Source organism: Podarcis pityusensis, assembly GCF_964106645.2.
Source record: "Podarcis pityusensis genome assembly, chromosome: 5".
NCBI lineage: Eukaryota > Metazoa > Chordata > Lepidosauria > Squamata > Lacertidae > Podarcis > Podarcis pityusensis.
In genome coordinates, this window is record NC_138032.1 from 5,627,522 (window position 1) to 5,651,216 (window position 23,695).

At 41.3% G+C, this 23,695-nt stretch overlaps 1 protein-coding gene across 3 annotated transcripts in view; it reads right to left on the reverse strand.

Annotated features, from left to right (window-relative positions):
* Nucleotides 1–23,695, reverse strand: part of ABCC5 (ATP binding cassette subfamily C member 5) — a 47,853-nt gene that overhangs the window by 9,007 nt on the left and 15,151 nt on the right. The window contains exons 3-23 of one of the 3 annotated variants that reach the window (XM_081007745.1): nucleotides 23,062–23,222; nucleotides 22,648–22,803; nucleotides 22,165–22,312; nucleotides 17,431–17,664; nucleotides 13,050–13,223; nucleotides 12,119–12,266; nucleotides 11,545–11,693; nucleotides 10,971–11,078; nucleotides 9,122–9,472; nucleotides 8,177–8,248; nucleotides 7,687–7,811; nucleotides 7,294–7,366; nucleotides 6,723–6,926; nucleotides 5,985–6,128; nucleotides 5,686–5,788; nucleotides 4,999–5,183; nucleotides 3,711–3,857; nucleotides 2,496–2,625; nucleotides 1,300–1,453; nucleotides 1,057–1,185; nucleotides 703–889 (exon numbers count right to left, since the gene is read on the reverse strand). In XM_081007745.1, coding sequence (XP_080863871.1) covers nucleotides 703–889; nucleotides 1,057–1,185; nucleotides 1,300–1,453; nucleotides 2,496–2,625; nucleotides 3,711–3,857; nucleotides 4,999–5,183; nucleotides 5,686–5,788; nucleotides 5,985–6,128; nucleotides 6,723–6,926; nucleotides 7,294–7,366; nucleotides 7,687–7,811; nucleotides 8,177–8,248; nucleotides 9,122–9,472; nucleotides 10,971–11,078; nucleotides 11,545–11,693; nucleotides 12,119–12,266; nucleotides 13,050–13,223; nucleotides 17,431–17,664; nucleotides 22,165–22,312; nucleotides 22,648–22,803; nucleotides 23,062–23,222 — 3,282 coding nt within the window. Of the gene's footprint in view, nucleotides 1–702; nucleotides 890–1,056; nucleotides 1,186–1,299; nucleotides 1,454–2,495; nucleotides 2,626–3,710; nucleotides 3,858–4,998; nucleotides 5,184–5,685; nucleotides 5,789–5,984; nucleotides 6,129–6,722; nucleotides 6,927–7,293; nucleotides 7,367–7,686; nucleotides 7,812–8,176; nucleotides 8,249–9,121; nucleotides 9,588–10,970; nucleotides 11,079–11,544; nucleotides 11,694–12,118; nucleotides 12,267–13,049; nucleotides 13,224–17,430; nucleotides 17,665–18,425; nucleotides 19,931–22,164; nucleotides 22,313–22,647; nucleotides 22,804–23,061; nucleotides 23,223–23,695 lie in introns of those variants that run through there. The other 2 variants (XM_081007746.1, XM_081007747.1) reach the window with 2 other exon arrangements.

The following is a 23,695-nucleotide window of genomic DNA, read 5'->3' on the forward strand; positions in this document are numbered from 1 at the left end:
ATCTTCTTCCCCTGGAATTATTTGTGAATTTAGCTTTCCAAGTAAACATCAAACATTAATGATTTCCTTATTCTGGGCTGCCTTCAGATGTCTTGTAAAAGTCAGATGGTTGTTTATTTCCTTGACATCTGATGGGAGGCCATTCCACAGGGCAGGCGCCACTACCAAGAAGGCCCTCTGCCTGGTTCCCTGTAACCTCGCAGCGAGGGAACTGCCAGAAGGCCCTTGGAGGTGGACCTCAGTGTCCAGGCTGAACAATGCGGGTGGAGATGCTCCTTCAGGTATACTGGGCTGAGGCCGTTTAGGGCTTTAAAGGTCAGCACCAACACTTTGAATTGTGCTTGGAAACATACTGGGAGCCAACGTAGATCTTTAAGGACCGGTGTTATATGGTCCCGGTGGCCACTCCCAGTCACCAGTCTTGCAGCCAAATTCTGAATTAATTGTGATTTCTGAGTCACCCATAACATAAATGCAAAAAAGGGGGGGAAAGCTCCATGGTATTATGTAATATCACAGCAATCCAGCCAATGGCTGTGGGCTCAGACAGAGAGGCAAAGCAGGGTGACTCGTTTTTAGCTTTTATTATAGATATGGTCAAACAATATATTTTTGCTACTGCACAAGAATGGCATTTCTACTTACATCTGGAGTTCAAAGATTCAAATGCAATTTTGAAAACTTCAGAAGGGAAGCCATTACCTGAACAGCATAGGAGATGGCCAGCCCAGCATAGGCAGGCGAGATCTGGCCATGCATGAGAACAATCATTAGGCCAGTGGTCGTAATGAGGGCAATGCTGACAATATCCAGTCTGACAGCGAGCCAGCGCATTGCACAGCTGAACAAGTAGAAGGGTGATTGATTGTCATCCAGCAGTTCTTGATATCTAAAAGGAAAATGATGAGAAATATTAGTAGGATTCTAGGTAGCTTACCTTTGTTTTAAATGCAGAGAAATTTCACCAAAAATTGACTGCAGTCAAATGACAGCAGTCAGTATATATAGAGTCCAGTAACATGCAAATACTGTGTTTCAGAGAAGTAGAGCAATAACCTGCGCAGAAACTCCTGCCCTTTATTGTAGGCATGAATTGTAGAAAGGCCTTGAATGCTTGATGTGATGTGCGAGAGGAACGGGGACTGTGTAATGTTGTCCAGGCGCTTCAGCTCCCGAATGAAGACTCTGCAGAAAGAAAAGAATCAATTGGAAGGGCGAGATATCTGGCCCTGCAAACTACTTGGGTCACCTGTCTGGGGGAACATGACTGCAGAATCCCTGAACAACGGTTGTGTTTACCTCGATACAACATGAAGCACTATAAAAAGGATGACAAGGGGCCCAACTGCCATCAGGAACCATGGAAAGACACCAGAGATCACTCCCACACAGAAGAACACCAGGATGACGTTCTGTATGAACATTTCCGCTTGAAATGGCAGGCGAACATCAACTGGAAAAAAATAGACGGAGATGGCAGTCTTCACATAGGAGACTGAACACAAAAAGAGTTCTGATCTGGTAAAAGCTCTCCTTCAGAAATTCAGGTCTCACTTCTACCCAGGAAACAGAAACTTACCACCATATTCTTCCAACCCAGGCCATATCTATCCAGAACTCTAATTCTGGCTGTCACCATGTCTACAACCAGGCTTGTTCAGCTACAGAAATACCAACCTGCCACTTTAGGAAAAACCCTGACCCACATCTTCATTTGGAGCAACGCTCTCCCCTTTCATCTATATGCATTTGAAAAAAAACACCTTGCTATATATATATGGAATATATGGAAAATAACTGTTTACAGCTGAAAACGCTTGCAGCATTAAGATAAATTCAATAGAGTAAAAAAAAAATTTGATGGATGTAAAAGTGGAAAACTGATTTGAATGGTTATAGTAAAATATGCAGGGATGTATATGCAAAATGAACCATGGAAAGAGAAGAAGGGAAGTCACTGGATATTTTAACGTTTGTAAAATGTTTATTTGGAATTGCAAAATTGAAAATTTAATAAAAAATAATTTTAAAAACCTCACTAGTTTTCATACTAGAAGAAGTCAGTAAGGACTTTCCCTGGGCTGCTTTGGGAGGCAGAGAGTGGGGTATAAATTTGACAAATAAATAAAAGAAATTACTCTGCCCCACCAGTCATAGATACGTTTCATATTTTACATGCATTTTATAAAGTTTCCATAACATCTGGCGGGGGGGGGGCAGGATGTTTCAACATGCTAAAAAAAAGCATGTGGTACAGTCTTATTGGAACCACACCACTTCCAATTGGCAGTTATTCTTGTATATTTATTTTCCACATGGGTATGGGTTACATGCTTGAATGTCAGCCAATTTTTTTAAAAAAAGAACCTACGCATAGCAAGCTTGCCACCAGAAAAGGTAGCCCTGGCAGAAACAGATCCTTTCCACAGTTACCAGTTAGTCCGAACAGGTCACTTACAGAGACCAAGTATAGGTCATTAACAGAGACCAATTACCTTCATCCATGTCTTTGGAGAACCTATTAAGAATTCGCCCTGCAGGAGTTGTATCAAAAAATTTCATAGGGCTGCGAAGAATCCGTCGGAAGAGCTCATCATGGAGCCTGGAGGAGGCTCGCAATGTCCCCTGCAATGAAAATAAAGGAGGTTTATGGAATTAGACAAAAATATCTGGTATATGCACTTAAAACTAGGCTGAAGAACCTACAGCTCTTCAGATGTAGTTGAACTCCCAGCATCCCTGACCTGCCTGGGGCTCATGGGAGTTGGTCCAACAACATCTGGAAGGACAGATTCCCATCCCTGGCTGATAGGCTTCAAAATGGAGATTCACAGAACATCTCTCAGTATCTTTCCCACCAGCTCCTTTCAAAAGAAGCAGCTAGGCTATTGCAACCACAAGGAAGCATCCCTCCTTTCCTTCCTCACAATGCAAGAAGCGAAGGTTCCAAAAGAAAAAGCAGACTGTGCAGAGAGCCCTGGGAATGCTTTCTAATTGATATCTGGGATGATTCAAACTAGGGTGGTGGCAGCTGGGCAGAGGGGGAGAGGGAGACTCTTCAGTCCATGGGTAAGCCAAACAGGGTTCTCATTTGGCTTGCAAGTCTATTTTCCCCAAGTCACCTGCTCCACACCTGACATTGTATGCAAAATCAGGTGCAGATGCAGCTGAAAATGAACAACTGGGAACCTTAAAGGATGCATCCAATGTTTCCTTGGAAAGTGGGGCTTGTATTCAGTACTCTTTAAATCTTCCACCAAATGTCAACCTTGCTGGGACTGCTTGCTGCACTCAAGACCAGCTCCCAAGCACAGGCAATCCTGGACAAAGTCAGGTTGGCAGTTGGAGCAGATTAATGGTGGCTACAAACCCTGCTGGAATCCCCTGGGCTCAGGAACTCCAGAGTGGAATGAAACCCAGCCGAAAGCAGATTTGGCAGCCCAGCACCAATCAGCTGTGGCTGCAAATCCCATTTTCAGCAGGGATCTCCATTTGTAGCCCAGTATGAGTGTGCTTCCAATTCTTTCCCTTGAATCTGAGTCACCTGACACATCACGGGTTGACAGGCAGGTACCAAAGGGAAATGAAGGAATATTCCTCTGCGATATGACACAAAGCTGGCTCACCTCAGTAAACCTGGCCATTGGGCTCTGCTGCACAAAACGAAAAAAGAAGCCATTCTGTTCCTGCCTCTGGAGACATACACATACCTTGACAAAGACGACGCCACGCACAACCTTCAGAATCAGCATGATACCCATTGAGAGCGCATAGATGCCAGCGTAGTAATGCATATGTGGGTTGTCCTTCATACTGCTGCTCACAACCGTTTCATTTCCCAACATGAGAGTAGTGTTCTATTAAAAATCAAGAACATACACAGTATATAGATCTGCCCTGTTTCACAGTCAGTTGACCAAACTTTGTATTAGCCTTGAATTTCTATATTTCTACGAATGAAACTCTGCTGGTGGAATTTTTAGAGTCCTTCTGGAAGTCTAGGATAATACGGCTAAATATGCACTTTAACGTCAAAGCAATTATTTAATTAAACCATCAAATCAGGCTCACAAGTTTGCTCTTGCAACAATATAAGGCCACGTTCCCTCTGAGATGAAGTTACTTTGGCTGACAATTATCTTGGAAAAAAACTTTCCCTTGTATACATTATTGCACTTACAGATCTGTCATTCTCCATTCTTTATCCTAGCTCTTTCTAGATACTGGACCAACAGACGCTGTCTCTCAGCCACCTGGTTCTGCTCCAGTATCAAAGCCTCCCTAGAAATAGTTATTAACAATTTTGATTACTAGCTCTCTAAGCTCATTTTGCATATGATTGCTATAAGCTTTAACTACCCCATCTCCCAAAGAGCTTACTTTCTTCTTGTTGTAAATTTCAACAACCTACAAGGCCATGTGGGTATAATAATATTGACCTACCCTACAAGAGTTAAGTACAATCAAACCTCGGCTCCCGAACACCTCCATTTTGGAACATTTTGGCTCTCAAACGCCAAAAACCCAGAAGTAAATGCTCCAGTTTTAGAACATTTTTTGGAAGCCGATTGTCCGACGCAGCTTCCACTTGAGTGAAGGAAGCTCTTGCAACCAACTGGAAGCCGCACTTCAGTTGTGAAACATTTCAGAAGCCGAACGGGATTATGGAACGGATTGCATTCAACAACCGAGGTATGACTGTACTGCAACAAGACGATGTATGTAAAGCACTCAGAATGTCTGGAAACACTTTATAAACGACAGGTATTTGTGATCCACTGACTGACAGGATGGTGTTTTAGCACAGCTGCTGTCTGGCTGGTTCTCACTCTTGTTATGGGAGGATTTGCAGGTGGGCCTGTAGTTCTGTGGGAGAGCACATGCCTTGCAGGATCTAGCCTGGCATTTACAGCTAAAAGGAATGCAGAGACCATGTGATCCCATGAAGACAATCTCTTCTTAATCCACTAGCAAATCAAATATATTGTTGGCTCTTACCCCACTGCCTTGCTTGATCCAGTAACTCAGCCACCAATTGCTGAATGCAGTGCTGCCCACATTCAATATAAAGAGAGCCATGATGATGATAAAAGCAATGGGGCCTCCAGCTGCTTGGATATAGACGCCGTAAACTGACCAAGGGACAGAACCTTTGCCTTTCTCTTCCAGCTGCATGAGTTGACCTAAAACACACACATACACAGAAGGGGGGGGGGGGGGAGAGACAGACAGAGAAGCAAGAAGTGAGCAGACTAACAAAGCAAGACCCAGAGACTGCTATCTGTACTGTGAATGTTTCAGCATCCTCCTTATACAGATTTCCCTATCTATGCATGGCATATAGTTTTAGAAAACAAATAGATTGAAATTATTAGTGGGTCAGAATTAAGTTCTGCTCTAGGTTCTCTCATATAAAGACAACCCCTATCAGTATTCAGACCCTCACATCACTCAATGCAAGTTTAATGATTAACCAGCATCTCTGTGGCACACAAGAACTTAAAGCTTCAAATGCCAAAGGGCAAGATGGGTCATCCACACCTAAACCAGGCTGTCAGCTGTATTGAAAACCATCTGGAATGTACTAAATCCAAACAGAATACACTCATGGACTAGATCACTTTAAGCCAGAGTTCCATTTGAGCAGAAGTAAGTTTGCATGCATTTCTGGGTGGAAAACGGTACCTTCTTCCTTCTTGACTGCTTTCTCTTTCTTCACAGATCCTGTTTTAGTGCCTTTATCTGGGTGCCTTTTCAATGAATTGTTTGTGGTTTTCTTTAAATTAATCTGAGGGGGAAACAAATGGGGGGAATTGGACACAACCTATTTTAACTCCGAAACAGCACATTCAACCAAGATAATTGCAGAGACGGTTCTCAGTAGAAACTTCCTCTATCCACAAGAAAAAAACCAATGACTAGTCACTTTCCATGAGAGCTGCAACAAATGGCTTGCAAGCATAAGAAAAGGTAGTAACAGATACCTCAATGTGTGGAGTCTCTCCCAGTTGCAGGTTATTAAAAATGGTTGCATAGTCACCATTCAAATTCATCAGATCCTCATGGCTTCCCCTCTCAGTGACACAACCCTCTTTCATGAAGATCACTTCGTCACAATCCACAAGATACTACAAGGCCAAACACAGGGAGAGAATTATTACTGTGTGAGGTTGCTATGCCCAAATTCCTTTTTCATTTCCCCCTCCCTGATGTTAATGGGTTATCACAATACCATGAAGCAACTAGCCCAATAATATAGGTTTAATTACAATTACACCAAACAGTACTTCCATCTGTTTATCCTGAAACTGTGTCTAGTCAGCTTTACTGAAGAACATCGTTACTGTTTTTTTGAAAGCAGTTTATTTCTGTCTAAAATGCCCATCCCTGTTTTATGATCCACTAGATTTTTCCAAACTTGAAAACCCAACTGCTGCAGCCTCATTTCCTTATTCTGCACATTAACCACCAGGTGTACTGTGCGTGTGGCTGCAGTTATTTAATTCTGGGTGCATTTCCTTGGTTTCTCTCTGCAGATTCCCTTGGCTGCCTTCCCCTCTGCACTTACACTTAGGATAGTGAAGATGCCTCTTACCTTTCCCCTCAGCAATTTGGGCTATACAGATTAACAGCTACTCTCAACAGCGGCATCTACCCTCATCCAAACTTACTTTTCCCACGTCAAACTGATGGAGAGGCTGAGGGTAGAACCACAAGTGTACCTGCAGCTGGTGGGTGATAAAGAGAACTGTTTTTGACTTCATGTGCTTCCGTATTGCACTGTTGAATATGTGGTTTCCAACATGGGCATCCAAGGCGCTGAGAGGGTCATCAAGGATGTAAATGTCCTTGTCGCTGTACAGAGCTCGAGCGAGGCTGATTCTCTGGCGCTGCCCCCCACTCAGGTTTGCGCCTCGTTCACCAATCTAAGTTAAAGATGCTTTGTTAAAGGATCTCCTTTTTTATCACTTAAGATGAAACATTACATTTATATCCTGTCCTTCTTCCAAAGACCTCAGAGAAGTTGCACGATAGCCCAGCAAGATGGGAATCAGTGTTTATTGGCCCAAAAACAACAAAGGCCTGCACTACGTTTCCTCCACATTTGAGCCAAACCACCTAACTGCTATAGCTCACTGGGCTTGTGAATCCTGGGAAGTAAGTACAGTCAAAGGCAGAAAGAGAACATGACATGGCCAACAGACCAGTACACCAAAATGAGGTGTGTGAGAGTGCCTGGCCTTATAGTGAGCTGTTTGCCCTGGGAGAGTGGCTGCCTAACAAGATTCCTACCTCTGTCAAGTCTCCATTAGGTAGGATAGCCAGATCAGGTCTGAGACAGCAGTCATTCAGCACAGTGTTATACCTGGAAAAAACACATTTTAAAAAAGCAGTGAACAGCAACATTTCCAGGTATGGTGTTAGCTGCAACAGAGGAAGGAAGGACTGAAAAGGAGCTATGAAAAATTAGAAAAGGAGCAAATATACCAAAGAAACCAAAGGCCAGAAATTGCAAACTTTTAATCAGACTAAGGCAGGCAGTACATATTACAAAACTGCTTCAGAAGGCATGCAATGATAGTACGGAAATAAAGGGACATATGGAGTATCTTTTTTTAAACACACACCAAGCTGGACCAAACTGAGCATTTGCAATTTGTCAGTATATCACTACAGCTTACAAACCTTTCTTCTTCAAACTCCTTCCCGAAGAGGATATTGTCTCTAAGTGTTGCATTGAGAATCCAGGCCTGCTGGGCTGCGTAAGCAAATGTTCCATCCACAGAAATGCTGCCTTCCAGCAGAGTCATCTGAAACAAGCAGAAGAAAGTCGAGAAATGATACCATTCCACATCTGTATGGGAAAGGTTTTCCCTCCTTCCTTTCCTCTTATACTCCCCCCCCCTGCCCTGCTCAACCTCTCAAGCACAAAAAAAGCATAGCTTGTTTCAAGTTCAGCATGCATAGCTATTTAAAACTTTTTAAGATCTTAAGCATGCCTCACTTGTTGTTTATGATCCAAGTCTGAGGTCTGATAAAGGTGGACTAAAGGTACATTGAGCAAAATGCAACTGCTGGTGGCACAGATATTGTGCTCCTCTCACAGGCAGAATGCAAACAGAGCCAGCAAAACAGACAGTGTGAAAAAATAAGAAAACATGAGATTGTTTCTCACCTGCCCTAAAATGGCTGAAATGAACGAGGTTTTCCCACTCCCCACGCTGCCACAAATGCCAACAAGTTTCCCCTAGATTAGACCGTAAAAAGAAATGTTATTCTAACAGAAATAGTATTTCATGGTAGGAAGCAATCTTAACAAGTGCAAGGGGTGGGGAGAGGAATCACTGGCAATATTAGATTATACAACTGGGAGGGGGGGGAGGGAAGGAGGCAAGAAATCTGCAGTACCGGAGAAGGCTGCCCTCAGCATTAGTATTTTTAGTCTCACATCAGTTCCCTTGCCAGGAAGTTGCCAATATCTTCTGGACTTACTTGCCACAAAACAACTTCCACAAAACTCAAACTATAGTAAACTCAAAGCAACGACCAGCACAATTCTATGCACATTGGTGATTACTCCCATGTAAGCATACACAGGACTGCAGCATCAGTTTTTGCATTTTAAATTTTTATTTAGATACACTTATATTCCACCTTTCCTTCAATAAGTTCAGGGTGGCACATCTAGTTCCCCTCCTCCCCATTTTATCCTCACAACAACCCCTGTGAGGTAGGTTAGGCTGAGAGTGAGCAGCTGGCCTAAGGTCACCCAGTCAGCTTCATGGCCAAGTGAGGATTTGAACCCTGGTCTCCCGGGTCCTAGGTCTAACACCTTAACCACTATGCCACTGGCTCCACACTGTGTTGAAGGGAAGTCACTTTAGCCTTTCGCTTATTATACACAGCACTGGTGTTTATGTGTGAAAACCTATAGGAGCACTCACATGGACCCTTCCTGTGGGGCTATATAGTAGGTCACAGCTCTGTAGCATGCCTGACCCTCTTTTCAGGACTTAATACGTGTATTATTGCACTGATGTACTGAAACTGTATTTGCCGCAAACACAAAACACAGCCTTTTAAGTTCTGATGCAAAGGAGAGAGACTTTTGATTCCTCACCTTCTCGATTTCCAGGTCAACATTGTAAAGAACCCTCTGCAGCCGGACATTTGCTAGATGGACATTTTTGTTCTCCTCCTCCGGGCTTGGCGGGTCGTCGCTGTCCACTAAGAGTTGACCCTTCTGCTCAGCTAGCATCGCCTGCTGTCCCTCGCGTTGCTGCAACTTCATCTTCTCTTTCTTGCCCTTCTCTTTCTTGTCTTTTTTCATTTTAGGAGTCATCTTTGGGGAGCTCTGGACACTGGCATGGGAGGATTCCCATGCCAAGGTGGCATTTTTCACCTCTATGGCGGTGTGTGGGTTGGCTGGTTTTTTCCTTACCATATGAACCTCTTCCATTAGAAACAAACTCTGATAGGAGTTGTGAGAGAGGTGCAAAGATGAGACACCTGGTCAAGACTGGAAGGGGACAAGCCTACGGCACACTCACGCAGCAACACACATCAGGCTATACAGTGGAAGGAAGCTGAAGAGCAAAAGGTAGCTCATTAGTGAAAACTAACTCCAGGTCCACAAAAGGGCCTGGCTAGCCATGAATGTGGCGGTTCTCAGACAGAGAGTCTTCTGCAGAGTCACCATTCTCTGGACACAAATATGGTTAGGTTCAATATCGTCCGTCCGTCCCCCCCATTCATCTTGCATTTCAGGGTTTGGAGGATGACATAGAGTGACAAGAGGAAGCAGAGGAAAGGTTTACTCATTAGAAATCCCACAAGACTTAGGGATGCAAAATGTTTCTTAGCCAGTGTTCGGGGGGAGGGGGGTGGCTGAATTCCCTGCACAAAATTCAGTTGCCTAAGAATTTGACAAGTTACAAGAAACTCTGAGGATAGTACAGAGGCTCTTTATCATGTTTTCCACCACATCCATATACTCATATATTCTTAGGTTCCACAATATCTGTCAAACAGTTTAGCACAGAAAAATCAAATGAAAACCAAGCAGTTTCCAGTTAGTTAAACCGCTATTTCCAAACAATATGCACCTTACCCTCAGATACCAATTCCCTACCCAGAAATAATTATGGGAATTGCACTGGACTACTAAATTAGGTCTACTCTACTCTGAGCAAAACTCAGTTGATTCCTCTTTGTATCTTTTTGTAATGATTCTGCTGCTGCTCTCTCAAATAATTAAAAATGATTAAAATGGGCTAAATCGCTAGCTTGCTTGAGGAATTTCTGAATGTTCAAGTGGCAGTAGCTTAAAGATCCAAGAGCCATTTATGCATATAAAATGTATATATACATACATACATATGTAAAATGGCTTTGGCTTTGGGGAAAGAGCTGGGCTCCAGCCAAAAACTCCTAGAAGCCCAGAGAAAAAGGGGAGGGTGTGGTATATCCAAGCTGCAATGTGCATCCTGGTTGTGTTCTGATATGCACTCTCAACACACACAGGACAATGGTGAGGTCTAGCAGCCCGGACAGCTCTCTACTGCAAAGGACTGAACATCCTAAAATAAGCCACAGAATCTCCTGCAACTCACAGGGATTCCACAGAAGAAACAGATATGGTTTTCTGAAGATTGAAAGTCACTGTTCTAAGCAACCAACTGATACTATAAACTATTATGGTTACCTATATTCCTTACAGTAGCCTGAAATCCTCACATTTGAAAATGCATGTATGACATGCTGTCCATGTTTCTCAACAGGCTTATGCTTAAGAAGGATGCAATCCTACACTCACTTTTTACAATGGAGGTAAGTGCATACTTTAAGATTTGAGTCAGTATATTACAGTAAAATGGCCAATCTTGCAATTTCAAGAGAAGTCAATAATGTCTACATCACACCCTTCTTGGGCTGAAAGGAGCTAAAGTAGCAAGGTTGCGACTGCTCACCTTAAATCTGTCGGCTGCAACAGATGCTTCAGAAAGAGACTTCACAGAAAAAGGTGTGACTTTCAGAGCAAAGGTCATTGAGTTGAATACTGTAACCACAGTAAAAGCCTGAAACACAAATGGAAGAATTTTAGCACAATATTTAAAAGGATGCCTCCTCCTGTATCAGCCTGCTTGAGCATTAACATCAGCAAAAGAAACCCTGCTTGTAGCCCCAGCCCCTAATGAAGGGGGGGAAGAGAGAGAGAAGTGCGTGTGAGGGCCTTTTCTGTGGTGGCCCCGTCCCTGTGAAATAACCTCCCCTTTGAAGTGCTTTGTGCACCCGCACTGCTGACATTCCACTGACAGGTGGAGACAATTTTGTCAAGGCCCTTGAGGATAGGAGAAGTTGGATTCTAAAGTTGGTAATTATTGCTTTTATTTGTTCACCCCCAATTTTTCAACTACCAAGGTGGAGGAAAGCTCTCTCCACCCAATGTAATGGCAATGGGAAGAAGCGTCACAGACCAGAAGCAGGTAAAGGATGATTTCAGCCACCCAGCCTGCCCATTCCCATGTCTGAAGTTAACATTACCTGAGCTGCTGTTAGATCATAGCCAAGGATCATATGAACAGAGAAGGTCACCACACTGGCAATGACTACAACTATGGGAGCCACTCCTACAGTGATGCTCTGGACATATCCAACACGTTCCAAGATTTTGCGTTCTTCCTCTCTGATTTCTGAGAATAGAGAACACAACCGCAAAACACATGAGACGAGCAGAACACGCAGCACATGCATGAAGCTCTCCATGTTAGTTAGAGAACTTTCAGTCATGACATCACAGATATGTTCCAGAACTAAACTTATCGTGGAACAAAATGATGATATATATAAGTACTAATACCAAAGACAAATAATATGCCTATGTTTTAGGTTTTAAAATGCCCAGCACTGGAGTGCATCATTTTTAAGACTAGCAATCCCAAGCATGAATGCAGATTGGCTCTCGCATTACAAGCAGCCATACAAGTTCAACAACAGTGAGAAAGAAGTTTCCAGTGTCATGACCAGGTTTCAGCCGAAGCAGAGTGCTAAATGATCTAGCAAGGTCTCTTTCTTGCCAAATTGTTGGGAGGTGGAGAGAAAGGAAACTGACACTCACTTTGAACATTCTGAGAGAAGGCTTTGACCCAGGCATACATTTTAATGAACTTAATGTAATTAAGAACTTCATTCATTTTCTGGACACGCTCATCGGTTACAGACACACACTGCCTTCTGAAATAAGCTGTGAGGCGGGATGCAAACATCTGCAATGAAAAGAGGCACCATAAAACCCAAGAGCAGACACAGTAGGATCACCTTTAACAACAAACAACACATATTAATCGAAGTTCACCAGGGCTGTGCAAGGTGACTTAATGGTGGTTTTCTCATCTCTAGGGGTCTTGCTGCCCAAGAAGGAAGGCTATCTGAAAGCATCCAGACACAGGATAAGTGGCAGGGAGCATTAAAAGGAAATAACAAAGTCTGCCACGAACAAACCACATTTCATTTCTCTTGCTTAAAGCTACAACTTTCTAAATGCAGTAATATTATTCAGAAGACTGGGTTTTTTTAGAAAACAATTTTGGGTTACGTTTTTATATGTCAGTCATTGTAGTAGTTTTAAAACACTGTTTAGATATTGTATGTGATGTACTGTATGCAATATGATTAACATTATATAGTGTGTATTTACTAAATATATTACATGGGGTATTTTTTTAAAAATGTATGTTTTTAGACTTTACAGACATTTCCCTAAATAGTTTCATCAAAAAGCATTGGGAGCCATATCTATTTGTGTGGTTGACTTCTTTGCAGATTTACCACAACTGTAATTGATCCTTATTTCTGTGTATCATCTAGCAAAGAAGATCAGTGTTTGACCTTCATATGCGACCACCAACATGCAGCTGACACGCTTTTTCCTTTACACAAAGGAAGTGCTACTCATATAAAAAAACGCATCACATTTGATTGAAGCAGACTTTCTGACCTTTCCTTCCTAAATACACCTTCAGCTCATAGGCAGATAGGCACCTACTCACCATTGCTGGGTAGAAGAGAATGAAGACTGCTGATCCCAAAAAACCTGTTGGTCCCAGTATGATGATGTTATAAACCATGCCAAGAATAGCAACGATAGGACCTCCAGCCAACAAGCTACCCACTGCTGTCGCCTCATACATTCTCTGTCCATCATTAGAACACATGTTTATGAGCTGAAACACAATGCAAATGAAAGATGACCAGGGAGAAGAGAAGCACATAATCCTCAGAAGATTTAACTCCTATTATTTACAGGTAGCTTTTCTGCACATGGGCATTCAAAGCAGTGTACAACAGTTTAATTCATTTAAGTGGTGAGCATAGCTGCCTTAGATGAAACTAACACCAACTGGCTCCTTCAGATGGAGGATGAATGACACCTTATTTAGAGATGAAGAAGTGAATAAGAAGGCCCCAAAAACCTTGAGAGACTATTTCGAGACAAATATGAACACTAATGTTGAAAAAAGAGTAATCTGGGACGCAAGCAAAGCTATTATGAGAGGGTTCTTGATACAACAGAATGCAATAAAGAAGAGAATTCAAAATGAGAAGAAGGATAAAATATTGGAAAAAATAAAGGAAAGTGAAAAGAAATTGAGAGCAAAACCAAAGTCGCAAGAGATCTTGAGAGAAATAAAGTTATATCAAGTACAATACATGAAAATTATGAATCAGGAGATAGAATGGAAAATTAAACAAATGAGACAAAAGACATTTGAGTCGGCTAATAAATGTGGGAAATTGCTGGCTTGGCAAATGAAAAAAAGACAAAAACTAAATACTATTATAAATTTAGAAGTGGAAGGAAAGAATATACAGAACCCAGTTGAGATTAGAAACTGTTTCCAGAGGTATTTTAAACAACTATATACACAAGGGCCACAGAAAGAAATTGATGTAGACCGATTTTTGAAAATAAATGGATTATAAAAAATCTCTCAAGAAAATAAAGTAATGCTGAACTATAAAATAACTGAACAGGAGGTAGAAGGTGCCATTCAGAATATGCAATTAGGTAAATCTCCAGGACCGGATGGACTGACTTCTAGATACTACAGATCTTTAAGAGAATGGTTAGTACAACCTTTAAAGGAAGTCTGTAATGAAATAATGGATGGGAAAAGGGCACCAGAGTAGTGGAAAGAAGCGTATATTACACTTATACCGAAAACAGAGACTGAAAAGACGCAGCTTAAGAACTACCGCCCTATATCACTGCTTAATGTGGATTATAAAATCTTTGCAGACATTTTGGCTAAAAGACTAAAAAAAGTGTTAATGGAAGAGATTCATAAAGATCAAGCAGGCTTTCTCCCGGGTAGGCACTTGTCTGATAACATGAGAAACATAATCAATATTTTAGAAAAATTACAAGTGAATATTAATACCAAGGCAGTTTTGATATTTGTGGACGCGGAGAAAGCTTTTGACAACATTTCTTGGAGTTTTATGAAGAAGAATCTACAGGGGATGGGGGTAGGTCAAGGCTTTGGAAATGGTATAAGTGCAATTTATTCAGAACAAAAGGCTAAATTAATTGTTAATAACGTGGTGACGGAGGAATTTAAGATAGAAAAAGGGACATGACAAGGCTGCCCAATCTCCCCACTGCTTTTTATATCAGTCCTGGAGGTCCTGCTGAATATGATTAGAAGGGACCAATTGGTTAAAGGTATACAAGTCGGAGCTAAACAGTACAAATTGAGAGCATTTGCAGATGACTTAGTATTGACTTTACAGGAGCAAGAATCTAGTACCAAAAGAGTTTTGGAACTGATTCAAGAATTTGGTCAGGTTGCAGGATTTAAACTAAGTAAGTTAAAAACAAAGGTCTTAGAGAAAAATTTAACAGAGATTGAGAGAGAGAGGTTTCAGAATGAGACAGGTTTAACAGTGGTTAAGAAAGTGAAATACCTGGGGATTAACATGACAGCTAAAAATGGGAATTTATTTAAAGATAATTATGAAAAATGCTGGACTGAAGTGAAAAAAGATTTAGAAATCTGGTCAAATTTGAAGCTTTCACTGCTAGGCCGTATTGCTGCGATAAAAATGAATGTATTGCCTAGAATGTTATTTCTGTTTCAAACATTGCAAATTTTGGATAAAATGGATTGCTTCAAGAAGTGGCAGAGAGATATTTTTAGATTTGTCTGGCAGGGCAAGAAGCCTAGAATAAAATTTAAAATACTAACGGATGTAAAGGAAAGAGGTGGATTTGCCCTGCCAGACCTTAAACTTTATTATGAATCAGCAGCTTTTTGCTGGCTGAAAGAATGGCTGCTTCTTGAAAACACAGACATTTTGGATTTAGAAGGCTTTAATAATGTATTTGGATGGCATGCATATTTATGGTATGATAAGGTCAAAGCACATAAAGCATTTAAAAATCATATTGTCAGGAAAGCATTGTTTAATGTCTGGATAAGATACAAGGACCTACTTGAAAATAAAACCCCAAGGTGGTTGTCACCGATGGAAGCGAAGGCTCAGAAAAAGCTCAATATGGAGGCCAAATGGCCGAAATATTGGGAAATTTTGGAACAAGAGGGAGACAGATTGAAATTGCAGAGTTTTGAAAAACTAAAAAATAAAGTGCGAGATTGGCTTCATTATTATCAGATAATGGAGGCATATAATTTGGACAATAAAATTGGCTTCCAGGTGGAAAAATCAAAATTGGAAAAAGAACTGTTAGAACCCAAAATCAAGATTTTGTCAAAGATGTATAACTTGCTGTTGAAATGGAATACTCAGGATGAAACGGTGAAATCTGCTATGATTAAATGGGCACAAGATGTTGGACATAACATAATGATGGCTGACTTGGAACAGTTATGGACCACAGGTATGAAGTTTACGGCATGTAATGCCTTAAGAGAGAATATTATGAAAATGATATACAGGTGGTACATGACCCCAGTCAAGCTTGCAAAAATCTACCATTTGCCCGATAATAAATGTTGGAAATGTAAAGAAACTGAAGGCACATTTTTTCACCTTTGGTGGACGTGCCCAAGGATTAAGGCTTTCTGGGAGATGATCTATAATGAAATGAAAAAGGTATTTAAATATACCTTTCTGAAGAAACCAGAGGCCTTTCTCCTGGGCATGGTTGGCCAATTGGTGCCAAAGAAGGATAGAACTTTCTTTATGTATGCTACAACAGCAGCAAGAATACTTATTGCAAAGTATTGGAAGACACAAGAGCTACCCACCCTGGAAGAATGGCAGATGAAGGTGATGGACTATATGGAACTGGCGGAAATGACTGGCAGAATCCGAGACCAGGGAGAAGAGTTGGTGGAAGAAGATTGGAAGAAATTTAAAGACTATTTACAGAAATACTGTAAAATTAATGAATGTTAGAATGATGTCAGAATGAAGTTAAGTGGTTTTAGCAGCAATGTTACAAAGGAGTATGTAAAAATGGATTGTTAACAGGTGAGAATCTAAAGTTACAATATATTAAGTTAAAGGATTAGGATAAAAACAAAAAGGGAAAGGATTTGCTGAATTAGCTAACTGAACTGGAATACAAAAAAGGGAGGTGTGAGGAGGTCAGGGAAACAAGTAAAGGAAAGACAAGACATGGAAAGATTGATTTGTTTTTTAAGTGTTTTTACTTTTCTGTATTTTGTATTTTTTTCTTTTTTTTCTTTTTCTTTTTTTCTATTTCTGTAACCTTTTTTGAAACTTTAATAAATATCATTTTTTAAAAAAAATTCATTTTGTTTTTTAAAAAAATTACCAGTCAATAAAATTGAACACTAAAAGGCAACTATGGAGCAATACGGCAAGAAAGAAACTCCAAATAACTATTCAGATCCAAAGGTGGGGAAAGAAAACTCCCCAGCAAGGGAATTCCACGTTTGAGTACCACTGCAGAAGAAGCCCTGCACTTGATATCCATCAATTGTATGGCCAGGAAGGGCCAACCGTATAGCTTGGAGAGATTCATATGGGTGATGCTGGCCTTCCAGGTAAGTCTGCCCCTACCCCACGCCAAGCCAATTAAGATGAAATGCAAGAGCAAAGGCACTTGCAGATAAACACTCCTTGAAGCAAGCACAGTGGATCATTTTTGCTTCCCACCTTCAGTCTTGTTATTCTTCCTGGCTTTACTTTAACCAGGACTAGTTCAGATAATGACTAAACAGCATGTTATCAGAAGGCACTTGGGACAGGTTAAGGCTATGGAGGGGAACACACAGAGCCCTCTGCATAAACTGCTTGCCTGAGTTAACTGTCTAGCTGGGGGTTGCATCTGCTTGACTCGAACTGCAGGTTACTCTGAGTATGTGGGGGCATCCCCACACCACCCGCCCCCAGGTACTTTTGCTTTTTGCAATGGCAAAAGGATGCATTTCAGCTTACCTCTCCCAAAGACTTTTCCTTGATATTTTTCAGCTTGAGTATTTTCTTAAAAGCCATGGTAAGGATAGCTCCGCGCAGCCTGACCCCAGTGCGGTAATTTAAAGCCCAGGTTAAAGCCAAGGACCAGGAGCGCACTATCTCTGTCATTAAGAGGCCAAAAACTAACAAGAGGCTGTACTGCAGGTTGGGCTCCGTTTGCTGCGTGTATTCAAGGAGGTGTTTCACAACAAAGGCCTACAGGGAGAAATGCAAACATGCATGAACACCTCAATGTGCCAGAGGAACCATTTAATTGTTTTATGTTAAGTTAGAAATAAGGAGCTACTTCATTTCCAGTAAGAAACATGTATTGTTGATTGGAAGTCTTTGGAACCACAGCTATTAAATAATCCATGCTGAAAACAAGCAGTAAAGTTAAAATTCCGCAAGTGAAATAATTTGGAATTTTTCAATGGTTTATAAGAAAATCCTGCTCCTTGAGGTAATCTAACTTAACATAAATCTGTCAGTTAGCTGAAAGCAATCCATCATCATATTCTTTATAGTAATCTGTACTTATGCAAAAACTGAGCACATCTTTTTTAAAAATAAAAAATAAAAGATATACACATGACATTAAGACCTGTTTTATTTCTTTGTTTCAAACGTGCTTATTTGATAAAAAGGAACAAATGTACCTACAGTTGAACTGGGGAAGAGTGTGAGAAGGACATTTTGCAAAACATTCCTGAAAATAAACATCAGCAGTTTAATAGTAAAGAAAAGGACAAGCAAGAAAATAAAAAAGGCGATAGCAACAATAAAAAAAAAACGCAACCCTTCTCCCACTCCACCCCGGCCTCCCCCCTCAAAAGACAAAAACAATTTTACCTCGGCAATCACATTTCAAACACCACCTGCAAAGAGAGAGGGAAACAGCACCAAAGCACGAGTCCCCCATCGCGTGTGTTGACCAAGGGGCACAGTGCAGTACACAACTCACGTTCATCGCAATATTAAGTACTAATAAATGGAAGCAGTAACTTTATTATTATTTTGTAAAGTACCACCATATTAAAATGGATAAAAACATCTCACAAACACTGTACAAAAGAAAAGAAAAGAAAGGTGCTGTGGAAAACATACAAATCTGCACACACAAGGAAAAGTTATACAAGGCCTGAATCCAACATACAGTCTGGCTTCCGACACAAAACCAAGTTAAAACTTCACATACACACAGAATTTAAACGATACATGAAAAAGCAGAGCCAGTATTTGTTCACAAAGTCCGAGGAAGAGCGAAACTTGTGCGGCTAGTCAGGAAGACTTCCAAGGCCAGGTGGGCTTTCGTGATTGGTTTAACAGAGCTCTACTACAATAAGGCTTCCCAGTCGGACTTTTTCAACGATGCCTACAGATGCTGGTGTTTAGGGTTCTTTAATCAGAGCTGAAGTACCTTTGCCAACCACAAAAATCTGAAACCAAGGCAGCGGTTTGGGAAGGCTTTCAGAGTTCGCAGGAAGTCCTCTTGACTAAACTAAGGTTTGCAAATCAGAGTTCTGTGCAACACAAGAATGGATGGGAAACGAATGCACACTGCTTCAAGCAAAGGTAATAGCTGCTAAAGCCCAGCATCAAGTGACAGATTAAAAAATGGAGGCAGAACAAGCACGTGAGTCCTGAGGTAGTCAACTCTGAATGTCATAATCGAGAACTCAACTGTATAGCATTTCTCCCATGCACTTCCATGTGCACATGTTAAGAGCCAGGTGTCCATCATGTTCCCAAAGTGACCATTAAAAGCACAAAAAGAGAGCCTTATACAAATTCCTGATCAAAGTGCAACAGCTCATGTTTCAAGGTTATGTAAGCCAGCTTTCTCCTCCATTGGCCTTGCTTTACATCCTTCATGTTCAAGACATAGCAGGCTATGCAGCTGGCTTGGTGTTACTTAAGCAAGAAGGTATTTGGTTCTTTCCTAGCATTCAATCCTACAAAGGCAGCTGAGTCAGTGGAAGAGCCAATAACTCCTGAGCCAAAACCTTACAACACACTGACAGGTGTGGTACAGGGGGAAAAGTCTCTAGCAGAGCATGTGCAACATCAGAAGGAATTCTCTTCTTTTCTAATTTAGAGTGTTCCTTTTTATTGCACACGAAATCAGAAACTCCAGTGTAGAATAAGAAATGTTGCTTACACTTTTTTAAGATTTGAAGGAAGTTGTTATAGCAATATTAAGAGGAAAAATGACAACATTTTCAATCTTATAACATTGTTTTTGGTTAAAGCAATGAAGAGAATACCATCATATAAAACTGTACAAAAATTATAGCTACCAAAACTAGCAGAGGTATGGGAAATTACTTCTGAAAACTATCATGGAAATAGCTGCCCTTAGCTGCCTGACTATCTTAAGCATTCCCATGAATAAACGTCACCTTACCTTTCATCTTGGCGTTGGATTCTGCCCAGCTTGACTGTCTCATTCTGATCGCAGAATACAGCCATCCTGGAAATTCTAAAGAACAGCTTCTGTCATTGGTTCCACTACAGAGAAAAATCCCCCCCAGCTGCATCCAGCTTTTACAGCACAAAGGAAGCTGTGGCTGGAGTTGAACTGGAAGAGTTGGAGGCTTACCTCAAATAGCTCCCCCTTCCACCCAACCCCCCTCCCCACACCCCACAATACACCTTCTTCAAAAACTAAATGAGGAATCAAACTGCACTTCACTGCAGCAGGAACTTTTGCTGTTCTTCCAAAGAGAAAAAGCTGCTTCTGAGCATCATCCAAACCCAAATTTAATACCTTTGGCAGGACTGAGCAAACCTGAACATGAAATGCTTAGCAGCCCCCACAATAGAACATATTTTTAAAAGTTACATCTCATTCTGAGCTCTACAGGCATTAGACAAACCCATGTTGTCTCAACTGGATGAAGGGTTAACATGAGTCTGAAAACAGTGCCAGGAAAGAAATTTTTACAAAATATACTTTAAAGGGGGAGGGGGCAGACTATTGCACATTTGGATATACAAGGAACTTATGAACAGTAACACCTCTATGTTTAAGAATTTTAAGAACTGCTGCTTCCCATTAGCATACCGTGTTTACTCCTGAGAATGGCAATTTGCAAAATGGCTCATCTTTACTTAGCAATACAAAAGGGTAATTTGGGTGTTCTGTTTTCAAGCACCAGTCTCACATGAAGAGATTTAAAAACAAAAAACACTGATATTTCAGCATGAACAGCAATTAGGTTTCAAAGTAGTGAGGTAGTAAGGATTCCTCTCTTGTTCCAGACAACAAAGTCAATTAATAGAGTTCTTCATTCAGAGAACATTGGTTACTGAGTAATGCAGGATGTGCACAGATTAGGTAAAGGTAAAGGTACCCCTGCCCGTACGGGCCAGTCGTGTCTGACTCTGGGGTTGCGCGCCCATCTCGCTTAAGAGGCCGGGGGCCAGCGCTGTCCGAAGACACTTCCAGGTCACGTGGCCAGCGTGACAAGCTGCATCTGGCGAGCCAGCGCAGCACACGGAAACGCCGTTTACCTTCCCGCTAGTAAGCGGTCCCTATTTATCTACTTGCACCCGGGGGTGCTTTCGAACTGCTAGGTTGGCAGGCGCTGGGACCGAGCAACGGGAGCTATTCTATTCAGTTTCTTCCTGTCTTGCAGTTTGGGTTCGATAGATTGGAATCATGTAGTCCAAAGACATAAGGGACAACTCTGCTACCGACTCTATGCTAGAGGTAAGAGCATCCACAGGGCCCTGTAGTGAAACAATGACAGAAGCTCTTCTTGGGGGAAGCTTGTTCTGATTAAACCTCATTCTTACTGGCAATTAAAAGCATTATCAAATAAAGCCACTTGCAAGTGATTCAAAGTTCCACCACCAGCTATTAACAAACAAAACAGAACAAAGAAAACCAAGAAAAACTACTTACTCCCTTCTTAACAAGGAACACAAGAAAACTTTCGAGATTTAAGAAAATGTGTGGGGTTTGGAAATTTTTAAAAAGAGAGAGACAAAAGACAAGACTGTTTTTAACATTAACCTCAGCTGTACTTACCCAAGCATTGAACCATCCCGCTTAACAGCACACTGAAATGTGTACTACAAGCAATAACACTGCTCCTACTCCTCAAGGGAAATTTGTAGAGAATAGATTTAGTCAAGATGTTAAAGAGTAAATCTTGCACAGCACGTGCAACAAACAGGCGACAAAAAAAAAATGCTGTGAATGTCAAGTCCTACATGCTGCATCTTCATTACCACCTACAAGTAGCAGCTACAGTCTTCCAATCATGCCACCAGAAGGATAACCTATCCGACTGCCTTTTCAAAGAAGTCGAACAACACTAGCTCTGGAGAATCCTCTGAGCCCTGTTTCCTACAGATCTTAAGAAGTGATTTAGTACCAGCACTCCATTCCATTTCTTGCAGAGAGCACTCAAAGCAAGTGACCTAACAAAGGACTGCTTTGCTGCTTTCTCCCAAAATTCATCACCCTCCCGTATCCAGCCACCTGGTACAAACAATAAAAACCGCCACATACACACAGAACAGTTTGAAAGCTTTAAGATTCCCGTAGCATTCTGAAAAGACTTATTCATTTTCTGCAAACTGCAAGGCATATTTCTATCTAATCAAAACATTTCGAAGATCCTCTGCAAGAACTTGGAATACATTAGCACTGGCCATGGGATGGAGCCCACTCTGGATGTTAGACAAAGGGTGGATAGTACTTACTGGTCCACTGAAGCCAGCAAGTTGTGTGACCATCAAGCACACTATGGAAATGATGAGCCTAGTGCGACAGAAGACCCATACGACCCTTCGGAGAGAGGCATCATCTGGCCCACGTTCCTGCAGTTCTCGCTGCCACAATCTTTCCAGCCTGGAACAACACAAAATACAGATGTAAGGAGTCTCACCTCCATTTTCTTCAACATCAAATAACATCAACTAAATGGGAAATATTTAATAAAGAAAGAAGGAGAAAGAAGAAGATCCAAAGGGGAGCCACTGGCATAGCCCTTAATTAGGACACACACAAAAAAATGGTCTTCAGTTCATTTCTGAAGGCGAGGAAAAAGACAAAGAAAACAGATGGGAGAAATTTCCAGAAAGAAGTAGTCAGAACAGCCTTCAATCACCACCTGACACAACATCTTACAGTAGGCTATCCCAAGGAAGGCAAACCTTTTTAGAGACAACATAGCAAAAACATACCTTCTGCAGTTAACCTCTGACGACTCATGGGTTGATAAGGACCATACATCTTCTGTGAACAGTTCTCCTTTCTTATAGGCTGTTCGTGCCAGAGGAGTAAGCCAAGAGAATGTCAAATAGGAGAAAAGTCCGGCATTGTCTATTGGATGTCGATGTCTATAATTAGAGGAGAAGAGATATTATAACAAAACCAAAAGCATGAAACACACTACAGCTTTCAGAAGTAAAATAAGACATTTAATTATTCAAGATGGTGGCTGCCACTTTTTCTTAGAAAGCTTAGCTGTCTGTATGAGTGGGAACTCACTTTTTAAAATCAAAGTTGCTATTTTTCCAACAAGCATGCTTCTATCACCTGTAAACACTTCTATTTTCATGTCAGCTGTGTCTGTAGTTTAATACACAAAGTCTTACTTTGAAGTAGTCCGGATAGGTTTCATCAAGTTCAAGCCATGGTGATATTTTCCTCTGTGGTGGCCCTTATCCAATACGCCCAAGTGAGAATTTGTTGGGACATCTAATGGAAGACCTTCTGCCCGAGCAGCTGTTTCCAATGCATCTTGGAATTCAAACGGCTTGACAGGAGAAAATAGAATGCAAATAAATTGGATTAAAAAGCATTATTTCTGCCTCAGTCCATTTCATATCTTAAGGATCCTAGCAGAATGGCAGAGCACATACTTTGCATATCCCACTTCAATCTCTGACACCTCCAGGTAAAAGTGGGAAAGACTCCATCTAGAAACCATGGCTAGGCACTGCCAGTCAGTGCTGACAATGCTGAACTAGATGGGCTAGAGGTTTGAAACTGTATCAGTCAGCTTCCTGTATTCCAAGCAATCCCATGGCCCTGCTTGATGGGGGCTAGTGCATTCCCATCTACAATAGGAAAACCACAGGATTGCTCTTTGCTGGAGGGAATGGCATCAGATCATCTTTTATCCCCTTTGAATATCTGGTGACTGGCAGACTGCATCATATCCCTCAGAGAAACGCTCTGAAGACCACCAGTTGTTTGCATTTAAATTATAATCCCTCAAGCAATATA